The sequence below is a fragment of the Carcharodon carcharias genome, chromosome 6 (assembly GCF_017639515.1).
Source record: "Carcharodon carcharias isolate sCarCar2 chromosome 6, sCarCar2.pri, whole genome shotgun sequence".
Taxonomy (NCBI): Eukaryota; Metazoa; Chordata; class Chondrichthyes; order Lamniformes; family Lamnidae; genus Carcharodon; species Carcharodon carcharias.
This window is the reverse complement of record NC_054472.1, coordinates 118,737,995-118,761,668: the sequence shown is the minus strand read 5'-3', so window position 1 is coordinate 118,761,668 and position 23,674 is coordinate 118,737,995. Positions and strand designations below refer to the sequence as shown.

The following is a 23,674-nucleotide window of genomic DNA, read 5'->3' as shown; positions in this document are numbered from 1 at the left end:
GGCTGGATAGGTTAGGCTTGTATTGGCTACAAATTAGAAGAAGAGGCGACTTGATTGAATCATATAAGATCCTGAGGGGCCTTGACAGGGTGGATGTGGAGAGGATGTTTCCTCTTGAGGGAGAATCTAAAACTAGTGGTCACTGTTTAAAAATAAGGGGTTGCCCATTTAAGATGGATGAGGAGAAATTTTTTCTGAGGGTTCTGAATCTTTGGAACTCTCTTCCTCAAAAGGCGGTGGAAGCAGAATCTTTGAATATTTTTAAGGCAGAGCTAGATAGATTCTTGATTAACAAGGGGGTGAAAGGTTATCGGGGAAGGCAGGAATGTGAGGTTGAGGTTACATTCAGATCAACCATGATCTTATTGAATGGCGGAGCAAGCTTGAGGGGCCATGTGGCCTACCCCTGCTCCTAATTCATATGTTTGTATGGAAGTAGTATTTTAGAGGTGGCATGAATGTGAGGTTGAAAGCTCATCTTGGGATTAGCTGTGAAGCCAAGGTTGCGCTAATACTGACTTAATCTGGGTGTCCTGAGCATACATGTGACAACTAATGCTGTGTCTTCGGGTGATCTTGTCAAGGAGCAACATGTAGATCAGATATAGGAAGGGGCCAAGGATTGATCCTTGGGGGATACCAGTGGTTATTGTGCAGGGGCAGTATGAGAAACCATTGCAAATGATTCTCGAGCTGTGATTAGACACAAGAGTAGAACCACATGAGAGCAGTCCCACTCAGCTGGACAACTGTGCAGTGGTAGAAAGGAGCGACATTGAATAGGCAGCTGATGGTTTTCTTGATTTTGGTGATAGAGAAGTCCATAAACTTCCCTCACTTGAATGTGGAGGGGACTGGGGAGAATGGTTTAAGAAGGTCTACAGTTAAGAAAATAAACCGGGGTGATCCTGTAATAGTGAGTAATTGTAGCAAATGAGAATAGGATCCAGTGATGTTTTAACTGGCCCATTCAGATTGGGTGGCAGATAGCTAAGCCAGCTGTACGCCATATCCTTTGAAGTCCCTTGGACTTCAATGAGCGGGTGAGGGCTGTACTAGGGGGAACAACCAGGGCGAGAGTAATGGTTTTATTGGGGACAAGGACATCACAGGTGGGGGTGAGGGCACGGTTGAGTAAATCAGTAGCAGGAGAAATGTTGAGGTGAGCAGAAGGCCGTAGGCTAGATAGTTGGATTTTGGAAAATGCAGTTATAATTTTAATTTGGAAGATGGGCTTTTTCCAGGGATGGATGCTGAGGGAGGTAAGGTTGGGACATAGAAGTGGGAAATGGGTGGTGAGCGAAACATGGGAGTGATCAGAGATGGCCTTATCCGTGATTGAAAGTATAGGAGTAGTGATTCACAATTTCAAAATATGCTTTTCTTTCTCGTGAGTGAAACTTGCTTGATATTCTACAGCATTGTTTGCTATCTGCTATATTATGTTGATGGTTGTTTATTGTGCTTAATATTCTTGGTCTTGGAGGTATACGGCATAAAGATGTAGCATTCCATCTGTTTGGGTTTTGTGGTCTAGTTGCAAACTAAGAAAGACTTCTTTGTTGTTCAGCTGCACTGGAGGGCTTGTGTTCATCTTCCGTTATCTACCATTATCCAAGTGGCACTGGGTCAAAACCTTCAATTCGCAGAGCTTATAATGTGTGTTTACCATCTGATGCTGGCAAGCGACACCGACATGGTAAGGAAGCAGTATTTTATAATTGGCAAATATCTTTTATGTTTCTTTCTGGAAATTAATTGATAGCAAAATTTATGATGAACATGTAATGCTTGTGATCTTTTTATAGGTAAAGCATATACATAATTACGGTCTTCCTATCCATTCCAATTTCTTTATTACTGTTTTGAGTTGAAAACTGTATTGTCAATTGTTAAGTTTTAATAAGGAAATTAAGCAGAACAGGAATAGTTCAGCTCTTGTTAATACAAAATTTTGGTTCCATATATAGTCATAAAATCAGACAGACATTATGTATGTGTTATACTTTTGTTGTAATGAGCTTCATATTGAACCAACACACAGTTCACACAAGAAGCACATTATCTTGTGGTTTAAAGTATGGCTAAGAAAGTGGAGCACTTGCAACTGGCTATGTGGAATATAAAAATTCTTGGATTTAAGAACTTGTATAATTTGGTTTATTCATCCATACTATACTAGAAAAGCAATTACATGCTCGTGGAGGATCAATATAAACATTCATTTGAAGTGGTGAACAACATAATTTAGTAAGAAATATAGAAAATGGTGCATGAATGGAATATTCGAAGTAAGTTCACAAGAATTATGTTTGTGGACCTTCACTCATAGCTTAAATATTGTGGCTTGTTTGATGGCTCAGTAAGTTTTGCCATTCAGTAACTGAGCTAATCAGATCCGGGTCCCTGATATGTAACCTGTTCTGAATTATATGATCTGTGGGTAGTGGTGTTTCAGTTAGTACAATTGGACCCTAATCCTAGGACTAGCTATCCACTAAAATACTTTGGGAAGAATGTACATGTACATATAGTTTGAGGATGCAGGTGAGGGTTTCAGCAGCATAACTTCTTCAATGGCCAGACAACATTCACATTAGAAAATTAGCCATTTGGATCAGTTGCTTGAAGGTTTGGGGTGTCTATGGCAGTGTACTCCAGAGAGGGGTCTTAGCTTGAGTAGAGAAGTAGTGAAGAGAGAAAATATGAGTTTAGAAAATCCAGAAATTTGGTGAATAGTCCCATTTGTATCAATGCCCGTTTCTGTGAAATCTCCCTTTTTTTTTGTTCTCTTGTTACGTTGCCCTATGTACTCCATGCTTCAGTGCCCATCTACCAGCTTGACTGATAATGGTAGACAAGGAATCATGCTTCAATGCTTTTGTTTGTGCCTGTTTTGACAACTTGTGGGAAGTATGATTTACCTGCCATGTTTTTTTTTTTATTCCCCCTCCCTTTTAGGTAGCCTGTGCCACACCTCTGCTGTGCAGAAAATGCAACTGCAGCTGCAGAAACTTGAGTTCTGGGTTTCAGAGCTCGAGTGGCGGCTGGAGTCACTGTGATGCATCCGCGAGGCTGAGAGCTACGTTGATAGCATGTTCAGAGAGGTCGTCACACTGCAGCTTAAGGGGCTGGAGACAGAGAGAATGGGTGACCACCAGGCAGTCCCAGAGAAGTAGGCAGGTAGTGCAGGAGTCCCCTGGGGTCCTGCTCACAAATTGGTTTCCCATTCTGGAAGCTGGTGAGGACACTGGTTCCTTAGAGGAGTGCAGTCAGAGCCATGTTTGTGACACCAGAAGCGGCTCGGCTGTACAGGGGGGAAGAAGAAAGGAAGAGCAGTAGTGATCGGGGATTCATTGGTTAGGGGAGCAGACACGCACTTCAGTGGCCGTAGACATGACCATAGGATGGCATGTTGCTTCCTGGTGCCAGGATCAAGGATGTCACCGACTGGCTGCAGGACATTTCTCTGGGGGAGGCTGATCAGCCAGAGTTCATGATCCACATTAGTACCAATGACTTAGGAAGGGGGATGTGGTCCTGCAATCAGAATTTAGGGAACTGTGTAGAAAATTAGCAAGCAAGACCTCAAATGTAGTGATCTCTGGATTATTCTCAGTGCACATGCCTGTGACTACAGAAATAGGAGGATAAGGCAGATGAATGTGTGGTTGGAAAGATGGTGCAGGATGGAGGGCTTTAGATTCCTGGGACACTGGGACTCGCTCTGCGGGAAATAGCACCTGTATAAGCCAGACAGGTTGCACCTGAACAGAGCTGGGATTGAATTCCTTGCAAGGTGTTTTGCTAGTGTTATTGGGAGGGTTTTAAATTAACTCATCAGAGGTGTGGGAACTAAGAGAAAAAATTAGAGAGGAATACCAGGGTGTACAAAATACTGGAAGGAACAGATAGTACTATATTAAGTTAATAGGTAAAGCTGGGGTAAGGGAGAAAGTAACAAAATCTAAATCAGGCCTACTATGCATGTAAGTGAATGCACAGAGTAAATAAGATTGGGGAGTTACAGGCACAGATTGCCATGTGAAAATGTGATATGGTGATAAAAGACCTGGCTTATGGAAGGGCAGAACTGGGTGATAAATATTCCTGGGTACAAGGTGTTCAGAAAAGATAGGAAAGGGAGGAAGGGTAGCTTTGGCTAGAGCTAAGGAACACAAAGGGTGCAATTACATTGCTCAGTGTAGTCTATAGACCGCCAAATAGTGTGAAGGACAGAAAAAAACAAATTTGCAGGGAAATTACATTTTCAAGTAGTTATAATGGGGGACTTTAATTACCTGAATGTGGACTGGGACACTGGTAGTGTCAAGGGCAGAGAGGAGCAATAATTCCTAGATTGTGCTCTGGAGGATTTTCTATGGTAGTATGTGTCCAGTCCAACAAGAAAAGAAACACTGGACCTGGTTCTTGGAAATGATGTGTACCAAGTAGGTCAAGTGTCAGTGGGGGAACATTTAGGAGACAGTGATTCTGTGCAGTTAAAATTCTGTGATTCTATGCTGTCCACTGATCAACTGAAAACTTGATTGCCATGTGGTTGTGGCACAGGATGGTTGTGATCTTATGCTAGAATATTGCAATCCTTGAGTTGCAAAGGAAGCAATTTTCCTGGGAATTTACCAGGCAAAAGCCCAATCATGAATTCTCTGTGAAAGAATCACGGATTTTTAATGGCACAGGAGGAGGCATTCAGCCCATTGTGTCTGTACCGGCTCTCCAAATGAGCGTTATGCTCTACTACCATTGCCCTGCCTTTTCCCTGTACCCATGCACATTGTTTCTATTCAAATAATCATCTAACTCCCTCTTGAATGCCTCGATTGAACCTGCCTCTAGCACACTTCTCGGCAGTGCATTCCAGACCCAAACCCACTTGTGTGAAAGAGTTTTTTCTCATATCACATTTGGAGCGCTGTTATCCCTAGAACTTTCCTTGCACTGTATAAAGCCTGTATCCTTTCAGCCGTGGAAGATGCACACAGGTTAAAAGCCATCATATAATTCGGAACTGAGCAATAAAGGTGGCATTTTACTGCTCACACAATACCTGTTCACCCTATTGGCACAACATCTATGAACGGCAAGGGATTACCTTCTTGCACAAGTAACTGCATGAGACATCATTGTTGAACAGTGTGATGCCTGATATAGAAAGAAGGTCAGTGCCTTCTGCAGACCAGCAATAGGTAAAAGAACTTAACACCATTGCCATGACTCAGAGGATAGTGCGTTGTAATATCAAGCCCCAATATTCCCTAAGCCGCAACAAATGTGAAAAGTTTGACCACACTACCAGATTGCCCCAATTCTACCTAACTGTTTAATTTAGGTTAACAGAATATGAGCACCAGATTTTTAAACTTGAAGTGAATAACTGTTTATTGAACAAATTGGCTTTTACCAGTGGCAAAAGAAAGAAATAGCAACTGCTAATTTCTAACACCATTCTCTACCCTTCTTAAGTTCCTATTCACAAACATAGAAATGTTATGACACAGCAGTTGATAAAGACTATTATTTAAAATCCCAGAGGGAAACTTTAAACAACTGTCATAACCTATATTTTCAATTGGTATGTTTGAGATGCAACTCTGAATTCAGAAATGAGATAACCAGTTCTTGAGGTTTTTATTTCAACCTAAGTTAGGCATTTATTAATTTACAACAAATTAAACACATCACTACAAATTACTACTATCATAACTTTTAACAAAGTCCCAAATTAATCTTCACTTAGGCAACAATAACCAATAAACTTAAACAGACACCAGGCAAAACGTTTTCACCGTAAGAATTCAAAATGAGGTTCCTTTCAATTTGGTTCCTTGGCAGACAGTTGTAGACTTAGAGCTGATTAGATATTGCATGTCTCTGACCCGCACACACAAACTCCTTTCTGTTACACCCAGCCTTTCTCTTTGAATGTAAATTCTCATGGTATCACCAGGCCCTTTGAACCCCTTTTATAGTACTAATTTTATTAGTAACATAAACATTGCTTGGTCTCTCCTAGCTAGATGCAAGATTCCATTCCCACTCTTGAATGTTCTATTCAACAAAATGCAAATGTACCCTCTACCTACTGCTTGCATCTCAAAACTGCAACATATCAAAGCACCCAGGACTAGTTGGCTTTAATCCAATTAACGCACACACAGACTAAACCCCTTTTTTAAAAAAAAAAATTCCAATAGCATTATATACATTAATATCTCTTCCTGACACAAGACACACAAAAACATGGATTTTAAGGGTGGGATAAAACGGTTTAATAGCACCAATTCCATAGTACAGGATTCGATGGTTTGATTTTGACTGATGTCTTCCAAATTCCTTTCACTTTTTGCTGATGACACGAGGTGGTCTTCCAGCACTTTCAGTGTTTCGTTCACTGGTTGAGCACTTGCATTTCAATGTCCCTAACAATGATTGTCCTCTTTGCCTATTGATAGGTGGTTTTCAGAGAGAGAAGGAGCCGACTATAGAGCTATGAGGAGAAAAATCTAGCTAGCTATTGTAGAATTACAGGAATCTTACACACACAGGGAGAGAGGTTTTAGGTCTTGATCCTTTAAGGCGAGGAGCTATTCTGCTGCATTGCTCTCACACAAAACCTGGTCACGGTCAGGAGCCAATTCAAAATGTTGTGGTCATGCAGCTGCCTTGGTCCAGGACTCCTTTCCTGCACCATCCTGTCTTTCATCGTGCACACTGTTCCAGGACTGCAACATTGTATCTATCTCTCATCCTGTTCCAGTGGACTTGTCATTCAACCTGCAGCCATTGTGATTTTAATCCACACTCCAACAGAAAATGAAACTATATGTTCTTTACACCTTCCATAATTGAAATGTATGATGCAGGCATCAATGGAGTGGCCCTGAACGCTGGCCAGAATTGACTATTAATATATCAGATGTAAAAAGAATATGAGAAGGGTGATAAAACTTGAACCACCTGTAGCAAGCTCCCAGAGTTATTGGCCAAGAAACCAATTGTTCCATTATTGATATTTGTTGTAATACTGGAATGTGTTCATTGTGTACAAAGTTGATTTCAAATTTTGGTTTGGTTATAGAAGTTTTTTCTTTTGTTGCTCCTATGGGTTATTTACAATTGGGGGGAGATGATGGCATAGGGGTAATGTTACTGGAGTAGTTTTTCAGAGGTTCACGCTAATGCTGTAAGGACATGAGTTCAAATCCAACCGCAGCAGTTGCTGGAATTTGAATTCTGTTAATAAATCTGGAATATAAAGCTAGCCTGAGTAATGGTGGCCGTGAAATTATGGATTGTTGTAAAAACCCATCTGGCTCACTTGTGTCCTGAAGGGAAGGAAATCTGCCATCCTTGTCCATCTGGCCTACATGTGACTCCAGACTCTGTGTTTGACACTTAACTGCCCTCTGAAATGGTTTAGTAAGCCACTCGGTTCAAGGGCAATAAATGCTGGCCTTGCCAGTGATGCCTGCATTCCATGAAAGAATAAAGAAAAAATAAATTCTCTTGGTCCCAGAATTATTTGTCTATTTTTTATGTTTTGGGGGAAAAAGTAAATTCATGGATAATTAAATTCCTCAGTAAAATACTTGGGTTCTGATGAAAGCATGTTGGCTTTCAAAAAGCATTGTGGGTTAGGGCAGATTTAAATTCAACTTTTTAACCTCTTTCCCTCGTTATTCATTATAAAATGACCAGATTAGTTGTGTAGATTCTGCATAGATTTTTTTGATTGAAAATTGCTGCCTTTGAGGATCAAAATTTATTTTTTTTTTGTGGCAACGTTTTATAGTAGAAAAGATTTTAGCATTTTTATAAAGGAGGCGGAGGTAGAAAGAAACTTGTCTGCCTGCCAGCGTAGTTGCAAATCTCCCAACAATATGGTGTGAATCATTGAAGTCCACCTGCCATTATATAACAATTTTTCAATTTTTACAGTTTGCTCGGCCTTCAGTTATTGCCGTTTGTGTGCAGGTACAATTTGAAAATTTTAATGCTTTTGGCCTTTGCCTTTTGCATGGCCTCCCACTCCCAGACTGGGCCACAGCTCCTTCCACACTCCTTCAATACCTGGCTGGGGCTTGCTGCTTCTTGTATGCTGGCCTCGGCCTGCCCACCTTGATCCCTAATTCACCTGTTGCCTTGCTGTTCCACTTTTAAGCCAGGGCCATCTGCTCTTTTTCCCTTGTGATTGTATCCAAGAGTATACCTTAATTTGCAGAATTTCTGCAAGGTGAATTATCTTATTTGCCCTTTCTAAGGGAAGGAATAAGCTAAATGCCTTGAAGATTTCCTTTTATCCTTTGTTTTAATTGTAGATGGCCTTCCCTATCTGAAGTTACTTGGCTGGTTTTTGCTTAGTGATAATAATGGATTTAGAAGAAAAATCAATCTGAAACATTAATCCTAACTTTCTTTCTCCACAGGTGCTGCCTAACCTGAGTTTCTAGCATTTTCTGTACATTTAATTTTGTCTCAGCATCTACAGTATGATGCTTTTGAAAATATTTTTATTATATGGGTGCACTGGTTCCTCTTGGGCATCCACCAAGCTTTTGCATGATGTTGAGCTGAAGCTCCCTTTTATGTTGAACCAACAACCTCAACTTAGATAGAACATGCTGTACTTTTCTACTTGCCACAACAGGCATTGTTTTGCCTTTTGAGTAAGATTACCAATTTGTGAACCATATTTATGCAGTGGAATCTTGTCCAGTAGGAGTTGATTTGAAATTATCCAAGCTACTTCACCTTGACCTGCATTCAGATTAAATGTAGCTTTCATTCAGTCACTTCCACCAGAGAGAATTTGGACTGTGTACCACTTGGTTTTCCTTTTGGGCTTGTTTACAAGTCCAAGTCCTGTGCTATTTTTTGTATGTGCATGCATTGAATTGTGCTATTTTTGGATAAAGGCTAAAAGAGATGGGGATAGTCAACAACTGTGGCAAAGTTTAATTTCATTGGAATCTTTCTGCATTTAAATTAAGAACTAATGATTGTGATTGTGTGCTCCAACAAGAAGAGGATCTTTCTGATTTTTGAACACTCACAACAGTATAACTAAGAGTGACAGAGGAATGTGGAGAGATGTTGCAGACATTATTTTAAGAGGCTACCTTCTTCTGCATTGAATAGATTAAATGACTGCTGATTTTTTTTTTGAGTTTGCAAAGGGAGTGAAAGACAATTGTTTGTTCTCACTTCTAGGGGCACAGGAAGTTCTCATTGATCCAGGTACTGTACTCTGCTTTATTAATTAAATCTTGAGTGCTGCAACAGTTGGACATCTTTGTTTGCTTTTGTTATTTCCTTGCTAACTGTTTATGATTACGTACCAATAAGATATTGCTTGCATGAAGAGATCAAGATTCTGAACTGTTGCAATTTCAATCTGCAAACATAGTTCGATCAAAGCTTGTAAATACTCAGAAAAATAACACTGTTTGACTAACGCATGTAGCACATGGTCAGTTTCTATGAGCTGATGCTATGTTAAAAAATGTTCTCCATTTTGCTGCTAGTTAATACATGGTCTTGTGCAAGTTTGTCTATATACTTTCTTGAGTTGTTCTCTTCTACAACCATGTATAATGATTTTAAGTCAGTGAAACTGGAAGGGAAGTTTTTTTAATATGGCTTTTCAATTTTGTCATCCTAACTCATCATATCCCACTTCTGAGACTTTAAGTATTTGCATGGTCTATCTCAGTTTCTTTTCAGCATCTTTTGTTTATGCAAGTGAACATATTTGTGAAGTATTTTGACTTTGGGTTAGATTCAAAAGGACAAGAAACAGTAATTTTTGAAATATTTAGAAAATGGTTTGATGTGTGTCGTTAGGCAAATGTTTTCCCATCCCTTGTTTATCCCAATTAATTGTGATGCAAAATCATATACATAAAAATGATCAGAAAAAAGATGAACAGGATTGAAGCCACTAAGCACTAGTAGTCCTCCGACTTGTTACTGTGTTCTCCTTCCCCCAAAGGGAAGGCAATCTAAATGGAGGCTGGCTGCTTCAGGATCCACATCAATAGAAAAATGAGTATGACGCAAGACAAAATACCTTCTTCACTGACTCCAAACCTTTATGCTTTATTATTATCTTGGTTTCCTTCCAAAAAGAGTAACGGGAGAACCAATTCCATTACTCTCTCAGAATCACAGAATCTCACAGTGCAGAAGAGACCTTTTGGCTCATTGAGTCTGCACTGACACGTGAGAAACACTTGACCTACCTACCTAATCCCATTTACCAGCACTTGACCCCTATGAATGTTATGACGTGCCAAGTGCTCATCCAGGTACTTTTTAAAGGATGTGAGGCAACCCGCCTCCACCACCCTCTCAGGCAGTGCATTCCAGACTGTTACCACCCCCTGGGTAAAAAGATTTTTGCTCAATTCCCTCTATACCTCCTGCCCCTCACCTTGAACTTATGTCCCCTCATGACTGACCCTTCAACTAAGGGGTCAGTCTTCTCTGCTCCAAGGAAAACAACCCAAGTCTATCCAACTTCTTTTCATAACTTCAATGTTTCATCCCAGGCAACATCCTGATGAATCTCCTCTGCACCCACTTCAGTGCAATCACATCCTTCCTATAATGTGGCGACCAGACTGCACACAGTACTCCAGCTGTGCCCTCACCAAGGTTCTATACAACTCCAACATGACCTCTCTACTCTCTTTAAAAAGATGCAAGAAACAATGTTTCATATGACATCCAGATCCAAATAACTAAGAAATGAAGAGAACTTTTGGCAGTTAACTCAAGTGAGTTTTCATGTGGCCACAGACTTGATCTTGATAGACATGAGGATTGTATAGGTTGGAGGCTATGACTTAAAAGACTATCACAGATATGACTGAGAAACTGGTGTGGTCTTTATAGGCAGTAGGTTGGGAAGAAGCATACTCCAGGAAATTGTGGGTGCAGGTGCGTTAAGTCTCTGCATAGCCTAAGAATACTGGTGCCCAACAAAGGCACTGCAGTTAATAAATCAGATGGAATCCTGGGCTTTATAAATAGGGGCATTAAGTTCAAAAGCCATGAGGTTATTCTAAATGTAAATAAAACACTAGTTTGGCTCAGCTGGAGCATTGTAACTTTTGAGGGGGCTTCAAGGTAGGAAACCCTTTTAGTTAAAGTATTTTAAGTTCCAAATCCTCAATTTTCATGAGCAGGGTTTTCAGCTATGCTATTATATACATGGTATGAGTGACCACGTTGTATGACCACCTTCAGCCACCTTAAGGGAAGCTGAACTGCATCTCGGAAGTGATTTATAAGACTACAATAGAGGCAATAGTTAAAACTGTGCCAAAGAAGGCTGTTTTGTTGTCAGCTTTTATCCCTGATTTCAACAGTCTTTTGTTTTGTTTTAGGGCATAGTCTGAATTAACCCTTTTCATTGGTTAAGGTTGAGGGTCACCTAATGTTACCCCACCTTTATGACCATTATTATGTAGGCTGAGACAAATGTCCATCTCCTGTTTCCTAGGCCTCCAGAGGTTATATCTGTTGTGAGCAAAAGATGTATTCTTTTCAGGTACAGTTTGCTTTTTATACAGTGTTGCATCATTTATCAATAGTACAGGCTGATTTAAGCAGATTGCATAAACAACTATTCATATTGATCTTAAGGCAATTAACTGCCCAAATTAGTAATGTAATCCCTAGCAGGATGTCAGGAAAGCAGTCAGGATGTCTTAGTGAAATATAGGTGTATAACATTGGTGTCCTTATACAATAAATATGGTTAATAGATCAATAATTAGTGAGTTAAATCTAATTAAAATACATAGGGCTGGATTTTATGGCGAGGGGGGGGCATATCTCTCCCCCACCCCAAAACCCAACTTAAAAATCAGTTGGGAAAAAAACATCCACCCTCCAGCAGTAACATGCTCCCAGGCGGTAACAACAAGGTAAGTGTGGGACTTCCACCACCCCCCCCCCCCATTGGGTGGAACTCCTGCCCTTGAGAATTGGCTGGCAACTCTTGCAGCCCTGGCAGTGCCAGAGCTTAGTAGTGGACACTGCTGGGATTGCTAGTGGCCAAGGTTGAAGGCCCCAATGGACCCTGAACTTGAGTAAGTCAGGGGTATTGGGTGGGAGGGATTGGGCACCTTGGGGAGTGGGAGGTGGTGGGTGTGTGGGTTTTATAGTGCAGGTGGGGAGGAAGGAAGTGGGGGGGTACTATCTTGGGAGTGGGGGGTTCCTCTGATGTGCAAAAGCACTCCTCCACCTGAATGTTAGTGTATTATTGGAGTCAATTGGCTTGCAAACAAGCTCAGTTAATTAACCCTTATTTATTTACATATGGTGGGCTCGCCACCCTTCGTATTTTATGTGACCCTGCTGAAAACACACCCACAGGGGGATCATAATATCCAGCCCATGGTTCTTATCTAACGAATATCAAGATGCGGTATCATTCTGAGTTCATGCTGTTGGTCAGGAACCAGATTGTTGCTTTAAGAATGTGACCAAGAGGCCTTGAGTAGAACAGGGCGTAATCAAAGCAGTTGTAGCTGTTTCAAGCTAGATAATCTCGCACCCTTTAAGGCCATAAGTTTATCAAATAGAGCAGTTTCTCACAACAAACTGTTTTAGGTGTTTCTTGGCTGTTTTAACTACTTAACTATCTCTGCTCAGCAGGCAGGAAGTTAAAATAATCAATGTAAAAGATGGCTAAAGTAAAACCCAAAAATGTTAATTCAAAACAAATGAAAATCCTTTAAATTAGTAAAGTTATTGAAACCTTTTGCACCATATTTGAGGAAGAATGTAAAGGCTTTGGCGAGAAAATAGAAGAAATTTACTAAAGCGCTTCCAGGGATGAGGAATTGCAGTTTTATGAATAGACTAGAGAAGTTCTGGTTGCTCTTGTTAGAGCAGGTAAGGCTGAGGAGATTTGATAGTGTTTAAAGTAAATAGAGCAACAACTAATAATGTAATAAATGTTCCAAGGCGTATTATAAAACGAAATATGATGACAAGCCCTATGAGATATTAAGTCAGATGACCAAAAACTTGGTCAGAGAGAGAAGTTTTAAGAACTGCCTTAAAGGAGGAAAGTGAAGAAATTCTGTGTCCAGTGCCTGAAGGATCAATGACCAATGGGCAGAGATTTAAGGTGATTAGCAAAGGAACCTGAAGGACCATGAAGAAAAAATATTTTATGAAAATCGGGATTTGGATTTGGAATGTACTGTCTAATAAGGTGATGGATGCGGATTCAACAGTCACCTTCAAAAGGGAATTGTGTGAATGCTTGAAGGAGAAAAAAAATGATAGGAATATGGGGAAAACGTGGGGGAGTGGGGAATAATAGAATTGCTTTTAGAAAGAACCAGTGTGGACATCTGTGCTCTATATTTTATAAAGGGAATAGTCAGGAATAGACAATGTGAAAATGAGGCATTGGTGAAAATTGGAAACATGATTAATGAAAGTCTTGATGAAAAAAGTGTAAAAATTAAGAGCAGGAGAAGGCCATGTGGCCACGTGAATCTGCTCTGCCATTCCTTAAGATCATGGTCGTTAAGATTAAGACTTTGGTCTCTATTCCACTTACCTGTCTGCCACCACAACCTTTGACTCCTTTGTCTTTCAAAAATCCATCTAACTTAGCCTTGAATGTATTCAATGACCCAGCCCTCACTGCTCTCAAGGGAAGACTAACGAGGGTCGTTAGTCTGTGGGGGAAAAAAATGGGAGACCTCTAATGTTTAAACTGTGACTCTTCGTTCTAGATTCTTCCACAAGGGGAAACATCCTCTCAGCATCCACCTTGTCATGTCCCTCAGGACCTTATATGTTTCAGTAAGATCACTCCTCATTCTTCTGAACTCCAGTGAGTATCGGCCAACCTGTTCAACCTTTGTTCATAAACTAATTCCTTCATCCCAGAAATCAGTCAAGAAATCAATTGACTGATGCAATTATATCCTTTTCTAAGTAAGGAGACCAAAACTGTACACAGTACCTTAGCTGCAGTCTCACCAATGTCCTGTACTGTAGCAACACTCCCTACTTTGATACTTCATTCCCCTTGCAATAAATGCTAATATTCCATTTGCCTTCCTAATTCCTTGCTGTACCTGCATACTAACTTTTTGTGATTTATGTACTAGGATATCCAGAAACTCTGTATTGCAGCATTCTGTAGTCTCTCTCTCCATTTAAATAATATACTGCTTTACTGTTCTTGCTGCTCAAGTGGACAAGTTCACTTGCACGATTTCCTTTTCACAAAACCACATTGATTCTGCCTGATTGTATTATGGTTTTCTAAATGTCATGCTTTATCTCAATAAAGGATTTTAGCATTTTCCTTATGACAGATGTTAAGCTAACTGGCCTATAGTTTCCTGCTTTGTGTCCCTCCTTTCTTGAATAGAGGTGTCACATTTGCAATTTTCCAATCCACTGAGACCTTTCCAAAATCTAGGGAATTTTGGAAGATCACAACCAATGCCCCTAGAATCTCTGCAGCCACTTTTAAGACCCGAGGATGAAAGTCATCAGGTCCAGTGGACCTGTCAGCCTTTAGTTCTAAGTTTTCCCAGTACCTTTTTCCTTGTGATTGTTTTAAGTTCCTCCCTTTTACCCTCTTGATTTTCTACTACAATAAAGAAGGACACAATAGCTGTTCAGTGTTTGTGCCATCTCCTTGTTTCCTGTTATTAATTCTTCAGTCTCATCCTCTAAAGGACCAATGCTCATTTTAGTAAGTCCTTTCTCCTTTTTAAATACTTGTAGAAACTCTTACTATACAAAGAAACTCTTTATATTTCCAGCTTTCCCTCATGCTCTAGTTTTTCCTCTCTATTTTTTTAATCATCCTCTGCTGGTTTCTAAAATCTGTCCAACCTTTTGACCTACCACCAGTCTTCGAAGTATTGTATGCTTAGTCTTTCTATTTGATACTATTCTTAGTTAGCCACAGATGGTGCATCCTTTTCATGGAGTCTTTCTTGATCAATGGAATATATCTTTGCTGCGAGTTATGAAATGTCTCCTTAAATGTCTGCCAATGTTCCACCACTGACCTACCAAGTAACATATTTTCCCAGTTCACTTTAGCCAACTCTTTATTCATACCCTTATATTTACTATCATTTAAGTTTAAGACTTTAGTCTTAGACCCACACTCCTTATCCTCAGGCTGTGAAATTCTGTCATGTTATGATCATCGTAAAGGAGCCTCTTGGTTGCAATGAGGTCGTTAATAAATCCTGTCTTATTACACATTATCTGCTCCCTGGTCAGCACTGGAATGTACTCCCCATTAAAAAATAAATTGTCCCGAATGTACTCTTTGAACTCATCTTCCAGGCTATCTTTGCCGATCTGATCTATCCAATCTATATGAAGATAAAAATCAGCCATGATTATTGCAGTGCCCTTTTTACAAGCCCCCATTTTCTTCTTCCTGTATAATCTGTTAAAAAGTGTAGTTACTGTTAAGGGCTCTTTTAAACTACTCCCACGAGTGATTTTAAAAAAAATCTTTGCTATTTTTCTCAATTCAAACCGAATCGACATCGTGACTGATTTGACATATTGACCTTTCTAAATTAAGGTCATCTCTCTCCACTATGCCAATGTCATTCTTAATTAATAGGCTGTCAGGTCATACATATTTCTTTTTGTGATGTCAGTTCATCCATTTTTGTTACAAATGCTGTGCCTATTCAGAGACTGAGCCTTTAACTCTTTTTTTTTTACCTCTCTTGCAAACTCTGGCCTCAACTGCTGGTGTAATATGAAATCTGTCCCTTCCTGCCACACTCTGGGTTATAATTTCCCTTATTGCTACCCTGCCCTATTGCCTTGTTCATTCTCTTTAATTTGCAACATCTCCCCTCATGTGATTAGAGAACTGCGCCTATCCCCCGATTGTATTGTCCCTTAATACCACTACATTTGTAAAACCCCCCCCACGTATTGAATGGTTCCCTGCACCATAGGCTAGGTCAGTTTGCCCATCCACCCTGCAGTCCCTCCTCATCCATTCAAGCTGCAAGAAGCTCAAACCTTTTGGACAATTGCAAGGGCTGAGGAGCCTTCACATCGACATTCTGGGTCCTCATACCTACCTCATTTGAAGTCCCACCCTCCTGTCACTGATGACGAACCAAATCAGAAGACCGTAGCTGAAGGAGTGTGAGTGCCTTCTGGAAAAAAGTGGCCAGGCAACTTGCCTGCCTGGTGCATTAGTGCCTGAAGCTCGGCCTCCAGCTCATCAACTCTGAGCTGATGTTCTGCAAATTGCAGACACTAAATGCAGATATGGTTGGTGTGCATAACGCAGCTGTCACCCAGCTCCACATACTACAGCTGCTACACATCACCTGCTCTGCCAACTCTAATATGTTTAATCAAGTTTAGAGATCACATTCAATGATTATTTGTAGTTATATCAAGTGATTTAACTAGTTAGGCTGTAAATTTATTGCAATACTTATCTCCCCAGTACCAGTTTAAACTACTGCCTCCTGTTAGGGGGGAAAAAAAGTTTAAAACTCACCAACTACTTGCCTATCTGCTCACCTAATTAATGCTTCTGGTTTTTGGTTCTCCTGTGCTGCTGCTGGTCTCTGGCTCCCTCTCTTGGCCTGCCCCTTTTAAGTAAAAGATAATGTAAAACATCACCTCTTCCCTCAATGCACCAAATTCCCAAGCTCTTGCATTGTCTAGCTGCACTCAGTCACGAGCTGCTACCTTTGTGCTTGCTTACTTCATTTTCTCAGCAAGACTATGTATTTATACTAGTTGAAATTCTACAGAGATGAATCAGCTCTGCTGCAAGAGAAACTAGTTCAACCTGCCATCTAACTAACTAATTGTAGTTGCCTCGAGTAGGGAGCTTGTTTATCCCTCACTAAGACTGAAAGAAATTTAACTTTTAAAGTAAATTGTAGTTAAATGCTAAATGCAAATTAGACTAGGTTTTAGAAATTTTCGAACAAGAACAGAATAGGAACAGTGCCACCAGCCATTGCCAATCCAGTGCCCCTCAGTCACCATCTCTTGGTGGATGAGTGTTTTACACCTACTACAAAAAGATGAGCAACCCTGAGATTGATACAAAACAGCCCTACCAGCAACTTTCTTCCAGAGGAAGAAATTGCAGTTATTTATAAAGAAAAAAGTGTTCAGGTTGAGAATATGAATGATTTGGATGGAAGGATGTCCTAAAGATGGAGAATGGTAAGACACCTATTGACGAAAGAAATGGAAGCCTGTCCTGAAGAAGATTGGAACTGCATCCAAGATAAAATAATTGGGACTGTTTAAGAACCAGAAATTGCCAAAGCAGCCAAAGGCATCAGAAATCATAGATGTCAAAGTATTGGACAAAGGGAAGGAAGTCAAGCTAAGAGTGGTTCAATTCATTGATAAATGAGTAAGCTGAAATAACTGTGGTCTGGGCTCATCATGTTTATACTGCTGAGAGGTAGGGTCAGAACAGGGAGCATAGGAAAAAGTCAGAAGGGATAGTGCATTTTGAAAGAATGGTAGGATCAAAAGAAAATGGAACAGAAGAGGGATCAGGACATTGGCATTTAAAAAGTGCTTCAATTCCTGATTCTTGGTATTTGAAAGAAGATGGTAAGAAGTTTTTGTTTAAGTACTGGTTGTGATGAACGATGATGTAGATGTTATAATCCCCAGCTGAGGTTACCCCTGGACAAGCCTGACCCCAGGGTGGAACTCAAGCTGATAGATCCAAACTTTTATTTGTTTGTTTAGGTACGTGGAGCGTGGCTACTGAACAGTGTCACAGGAGTCAGCTGATTAACTTTTTTACAAAAGAATAAAACATTTATTCAAAAAGAAAAGATGAACTATATTACAATATTCCTTCACCCACAACTATGCCTTTACAGAAATATACAGATTTGTAAGGACACTAAAGTCACAAAAGCTATCTTATACTCTATTGTCCACAGTAAGCACCTAGCCCATATAAACTTATGGTACCATGTGGACAGGCACACCATACTCTGAAATCAAGTAACAGGTGCCACCTCAACTAGATGCTATGGATCTCTCCTCAACTCTCCCTAGACGCTTGTTACACCGTGAGCCAACCGGTCTCACTGAATTCTGTCTTTCACATGAGGGTTTCCAATCTACCCTCTCCAAGACCTCGCCTTGGAATCTTCTCCCAAACTGATGTTTTCTCTCAGACGCCTTCCACAGGGGTTCGCCTCCAGGGTTTCGAACTCTCTTTCTGATGTTACCTCTTCCCTTGGTCACCACATGCATTCAAGCTGTCTTCCATGTATTCTCTCACCAACTCAGCCTTAACAATACACCACTGCTTCACATGCCCATAGGAAAGAATTGCAGACCTTCAGTTGTCTCTTTGAACCTTCTTGCAGGCTGTTCTCACTTTAAATCTGAAACTTGGAGCCTTTCTCTCTGCCCCTCACTCTTAACTTCACTGAACAGGGCCTTTTCTCAGGTTCCTGTCCTTTCTTTGACTGAGAGGTCTCCTTTGGACATTCCCCTCTTCTGCTCTCCTGGATTTTTGGGGTTTTTCTTCACTTGGGACCTTTTTGTTCTTCTGGGAAATCTGCAGTTCCCTCTCCCAGTTCCATTCTCTTTGGGTCCTGGCTTCAACTGAACTTAAAACTGCTATTTCTTTAGTTGTGTGTGTGTGTATGTCTGTGGGAGGAATCTACCTATCTGCCACCCCCCCCCCCCCCCCCCCCCAACAATTGCTAGGCAACAGCAGTCTTTCTACTTGTGTGTTTACATTTACCTTATAGCAGTCATATACTCCTTGTTGGAAATGCAAGCAGCCTTTTAAAGTGAAACTAAAACTTCATTTGACCTTAACACACAGATACAGAAATACAAATTAAACTTAAACTAAAACTCATTCCTAACACCCACAAATACAAATATAACTTAGTTAAACTATCTCTATTTCCTAACATTAAGCTGAAGTCCAAGACTGCTGCAAAGTATATTGAAGAAAGGGGCAGAAAGAAAACATGTTTTAGTCTCTGTTACGAAGGGGATATCAAGAAATGTTGAGAGCAACGGTTACTGGAGAGTTGAATATCAGAAAATATCCCTGCTCGCGGTTGTATCCGAAACAAAAGAATGACATTTTAGCACAAATCCATGTGGAATGAATCAGAGTTGGAGATGGTGTTGCAAAGAGATGCCTGTAAAAGTAGGCTTTACTACAAGTTTAGTTATGTTTTAGAGCCTCTTGAGAGAGGGAATTTGAGAGCTTGCAGTAAAGATAATTGTAGGCACTGCCATCAATGGTGGAGCACAGGAACTGGGGGATGCCCAAGAGGCCAGTGTTGGAGGAAACAATTCATGGAGGGTTGAATGTCTGATGGAGGTTAGAGGCAGGGAGGACTGAGGCTGTGGAGAAATTTGAACACGAGGATGAGAATTTTAAAATTTGAGACATTGGTTGACGAGGCCATAGTGTAGATTAGCAAGCACAAAGCTGATGGGTGAAGTGGACCTTGTGTGTGTTAGGATACATGTAGTGGAGTTTGGGTGATCTCAGGTTAATGGACAGTGGAAGGTGGGTTGCAGGGTGGAGAAGTGTGATTGCAGAGGTAGAATTAGGTGGACTTGGCGATGGAGAGGACATGGGCATGGAAACTCAGCTCAGTGTGAAATAGGATGGCAAAATTGTGGGTATGCAATCAGTGGCTGAGGACAAGAGTTGGTATTGGGGACAAAAGCCAATGGCTTCAGTCTTCCCAATGTTGGATTGGAGGAAATTATGGCTCATCCAGCTTAGGTTGTTGCACAACTAGCCTGACAACATGGGTGGAATGTTGTAATCAATTTTATGTAACAAGTAATATTAGATTACAAAATTACATTGTCATTGTGAATTGAGACATCATGTTAACAAATATTAGGAATATGGCCATGTGGAAATGAGAACCAGCTTTTTATTCAATTGCGAGGAAAATATAGAAAGTTGCATGTGCCATGAACATTAACCAACTTGTTGGTGTTAGCCTGAACGCAAGTGTGACCGAACACTTCTTCAGATGTTAGATGGTGATATCCAAATCTGTTGAGGCATTTTTATCATAGTATGTTACCATCTGTAATATGTCAACTGTTGCTGGTAAGAGATGACGAATGAGCAAAATGTAATTTCGTAAAAGACTTTTGTAGAAGAGATTTTGTAGAATCTCAATTATGTAGTTAAGTTAATTATAAAAGGCGAAAGTGCTTTTCTTGGGATGTGGTGAACATTATCTATTCCAAATGGTCAAAGTTGTGCATGGATTATGTTTTTAAAAGCAATTTGTGTTCTAAAATTGAACAAATGTCTCAGGATGGAAGAAAATGTAGCAGCCTACGTTGTGAATAAGGTTGCCTTCCATCGTCGAATGTTGTTCTCATACTTATGATATTTCAGTTCCATCAAAAAAGGAGGGATACATGTTTCACACACATCTGTTGAGTCGCCTTCTAGTACAGTTGGGGAAACATTGCATAATATGTGAAGCAGTTGTCTGTAAAATCTACAGGATATTGAGAAAGCCCTTTGCATCAATTTTACACCAGCACTTGATCTAATTTATGTCAATATCTATCTTTAAGGTTTCTGCAGTGGTTTTTTTTTTTTGTTCTTCCATAACAAATTGTATTATGAGCTCCTTATCTCTACAGAACTTGTTTTCATTCCACTCCATTGCATTCAATCACAAACCATATTAATTTTGTATCATGTTAATTTACATGTTGATAACTCTCAATTTGTAATTGAAGCATGTATTTGGCAGAGCAGATTGGCACTCCACTTGATCTACTTGCCGTTCTGATATAAAAGCGGTAGCCCTCCTTCATGTGGTAGCCATCTGAATTCTTTCCTTGGTGATTTAGGAGCAACGGACATTATTTTCTGTGATGGAGATGGCCCACTATGAGTCTGGCCATTGTTGGTTTCTTTTAAATAAGTCTCTTGTAAACAAGATGACAAATTGTCTTGCTATGATTATGCATGCTTGTTTAATCACTTGTTATCTTCTGTGCAAAATGTTTGTTGTGCACAAAACTAATGGTATCTCGCAAATTGTACAGGGATTTTTATTTTCCTATTTCGCTGATCATTTTAAGCTATAATCTGAATTTTGTATCAAAGCTAAGTATGATGCATTTACAGTATTTAACAATTATTTGGTGCAGTTTGAGTTGGTGTAAAATATTGCTGAAATGTGGTAAGATCCAATCACTTGGGACGTTATTGGATGTTTTTAATTTGTAGACTGGAGCTTTTGTTTGCTGGATAGCTAGCTGATTTAATAAAATTCATATTTTGGAGAGAAAAGAGACAACTGTTTAATCTTAATGTAGAACTAAAATGGATGAAGTTACTGTTAATTAAGCGATTATTCAAATAAGGATCAAATCTCTCTTCCATTGCTCTTAACTTTTTATTCAGATACATTGCAATTTCTGAGAGTAATATCACAAAAGGTACAAGTAAACTGTAGAAAGAAACATTAAAAAAAACACTTGGAGACTTCAGCATTTGACTTGAGGTTTTGGGAATTGTTTACAAATCTTCCCAGACTTGTATAGGCTATCGGGAACTCGAGTGTGACCCTTTAGTTTCAGCAGTAATTTTATTTAAAAATCTTACTGATCTAAATGATATGAATTTAAATGTAAATTTCTCATTCAGATTTCAGGCAGCATGATACATAATCTGTTGGGCATCTTTCTGTGCCTGAACTGTTTTTCCTACAGCTCTATATTTTATCGACCAGCTCACTGGCCAGCAATCCTAATAGTGAAATGAATTGGGTCAAGCAGCTCAAATATCATGCCACTTTTGCCATAAATAGGCATAACTTTCTTTCTTTAAATTCTTAAATTTGTATTATGAAAACTGCATAGAAAGTTGAGGAGATGCATGCCTCTACATTCCTTGTGTCCCAGGAATAGCTATTTTTACCTTTGCACTCTTTTTAGAAGCTATGAAATTTATCAAATAGAATTTTAAAAAGGGTGTGTGGAAAATTTGTCATTTTCTCCCATGACCAAGTTCTTGGAAGAGTTAAGAAAACTCAACATTGTTATTATTATTTTTATAATTGCCCAAGGGGTTATAGTGAAAATTATCCTGGGGCATCACTAGTTATTGCTTACAGATGCAAGTATGTCCTCACCCATTGCTATTTAACACTCAGCCAATTTCCCGTGTATGCACTGAGCTTGACTCCAGTTTCATGAGCCTGAATTCTGTGCGTTCCAAGTGCTTGCTTACCCTACCACCTTAAATTGGCGAGCTAGCATGAAGGGATGAACCTGATGGAATTATTTGAAGAAGTGAATAAAGTAGTAGACAGGAAACGTCTAGGGATCTCATTTATATGGACTACTAGAAAGTGTAGAAGTATCTCATAAAAGGCTGTTGGTTGAAGTTGAAGCTCATGGAATTGAAGGCAGATTTTAAGCTGATGTAAAAATTAGCAGTTTGGAAGGAGATGAAGCAGGGCAGGTACTCTAATTGGTAGGTTTTTTTTTTAAATTAACATGTAAAGTTGACTTGTATCCTGTTCATTTCCATTTATCCCATGTTTGGTACCATAAGTTCAAATGATTCAATCGTGTTGGACATTTTTACTTGTAGGGTGACCAGGGTGTTTGCAATTTTTAATTTCTGTTGTGGGATGTGGGTGTCGCCCGCTAGGCTAGGATTTATTGCTTATCACTAATTGCCCTTGAAGCTGGTGGTGAGTTGCCTTCTAGAAGCGCTGCAGTCCATGTGGCGTAGGTACACCCACAATGCTGTTAGGGAGTTCCAGGATTTTGACCCAGTGACAGTGAAGAAAAGGCAATATATTTTCAAGTCAGGATGGTGAGTGACTTGGGTGGGGAGGAGCTTCCAGGTGGTGGTGTTCCCATCTATCTGCTGCCCTTGTCCTTCTACATGGTAGTGGTTGTGGGTTTGGAAGGCACTGCCTAAGAAGACTTCGTGAGTCCCTGCAGTGCATCATGTAGATCTTGTAGATGGTACACACTGCTGACACTGTGCATAGGTGGTGGAGGGAATGAGTGTTTGTGGATGTGGTGTCAATCAAGTGGGCTGCTTTGTCCTGGATGGTGTCAAGGTTGAGTGTTGTTGGAACTGTACTCACTCAGGCAAGCGGAGAGTATTCCATCACACTTCTGACTTGTGCCTTGTAGGTGGTGGACAGGCTTTGGGGAGTCAGGAGGTGAATTACTCACTACAGAATTCGTAGCCTCTAACCTGCCCTTGCAGCCACAGCATTTAAATGGTTAGTCCAGTTCAGTTTCTGGTCAATGGTAACCTCCAGCATGTTGTTAGTGGGGGATTCCGTGCTGGTAATGCCATTGAATGTCGAGAGGTGATGGCTATGTTCTCTCTTGTTGGAGATGGTCATTGCCTGGCATTTGTGTGGCACAACTGTTACTTGCTGCCTGTCAGCCCAAGCCCGGATATTTTCCAGGTCTTGCTGCATTTGGATATGGACTGCTTCAGTATCTGAAGAGTCATGAATGGTGCTGAACATTATGCAATCATCAGTGAACATCCCTACTTCTCATCTTATGATGGAAGGAAGGTCATTGATGAAGTAGTTGAAGATGGTTAAGCCGAGGACAC

The 23,674-nt window shown here is 40.2% G+C and overlaps 1 protein-coding gene across 4 annotated transcripts in view; it reads left to right on the top strand.

The window, feature by feature from the left end:
- trappc9 (trafficking protein particle complex subunit 9) overlaps positions 1 to 23,674 on the top strand; it is a 956,085-nt gene that overhangs the window by 38,525 nt on the left and 893,886 nt on the right. For 3 of the 4 annotated variants that reach the window (XM_041189161.1, XM_041189164.1, XM_041189163.1), the window contains exons 4-5: positions 1,571 to 1,699; positions 9,235 to 9,261. In XM_041189161.1, coding sequence (XP_041045095.1) covers positions 1,571 to 1,699; positions 9,235 to 9,261 — 156 coding nt within the window. The remainder of the gene's footprint in view (positions 1 to 1,570; positions 1,700 to 9,234; positions 9,262 to 23,674) is intronic. The other variant, XM_041189162.1, reaches the window with a different exon arrangement.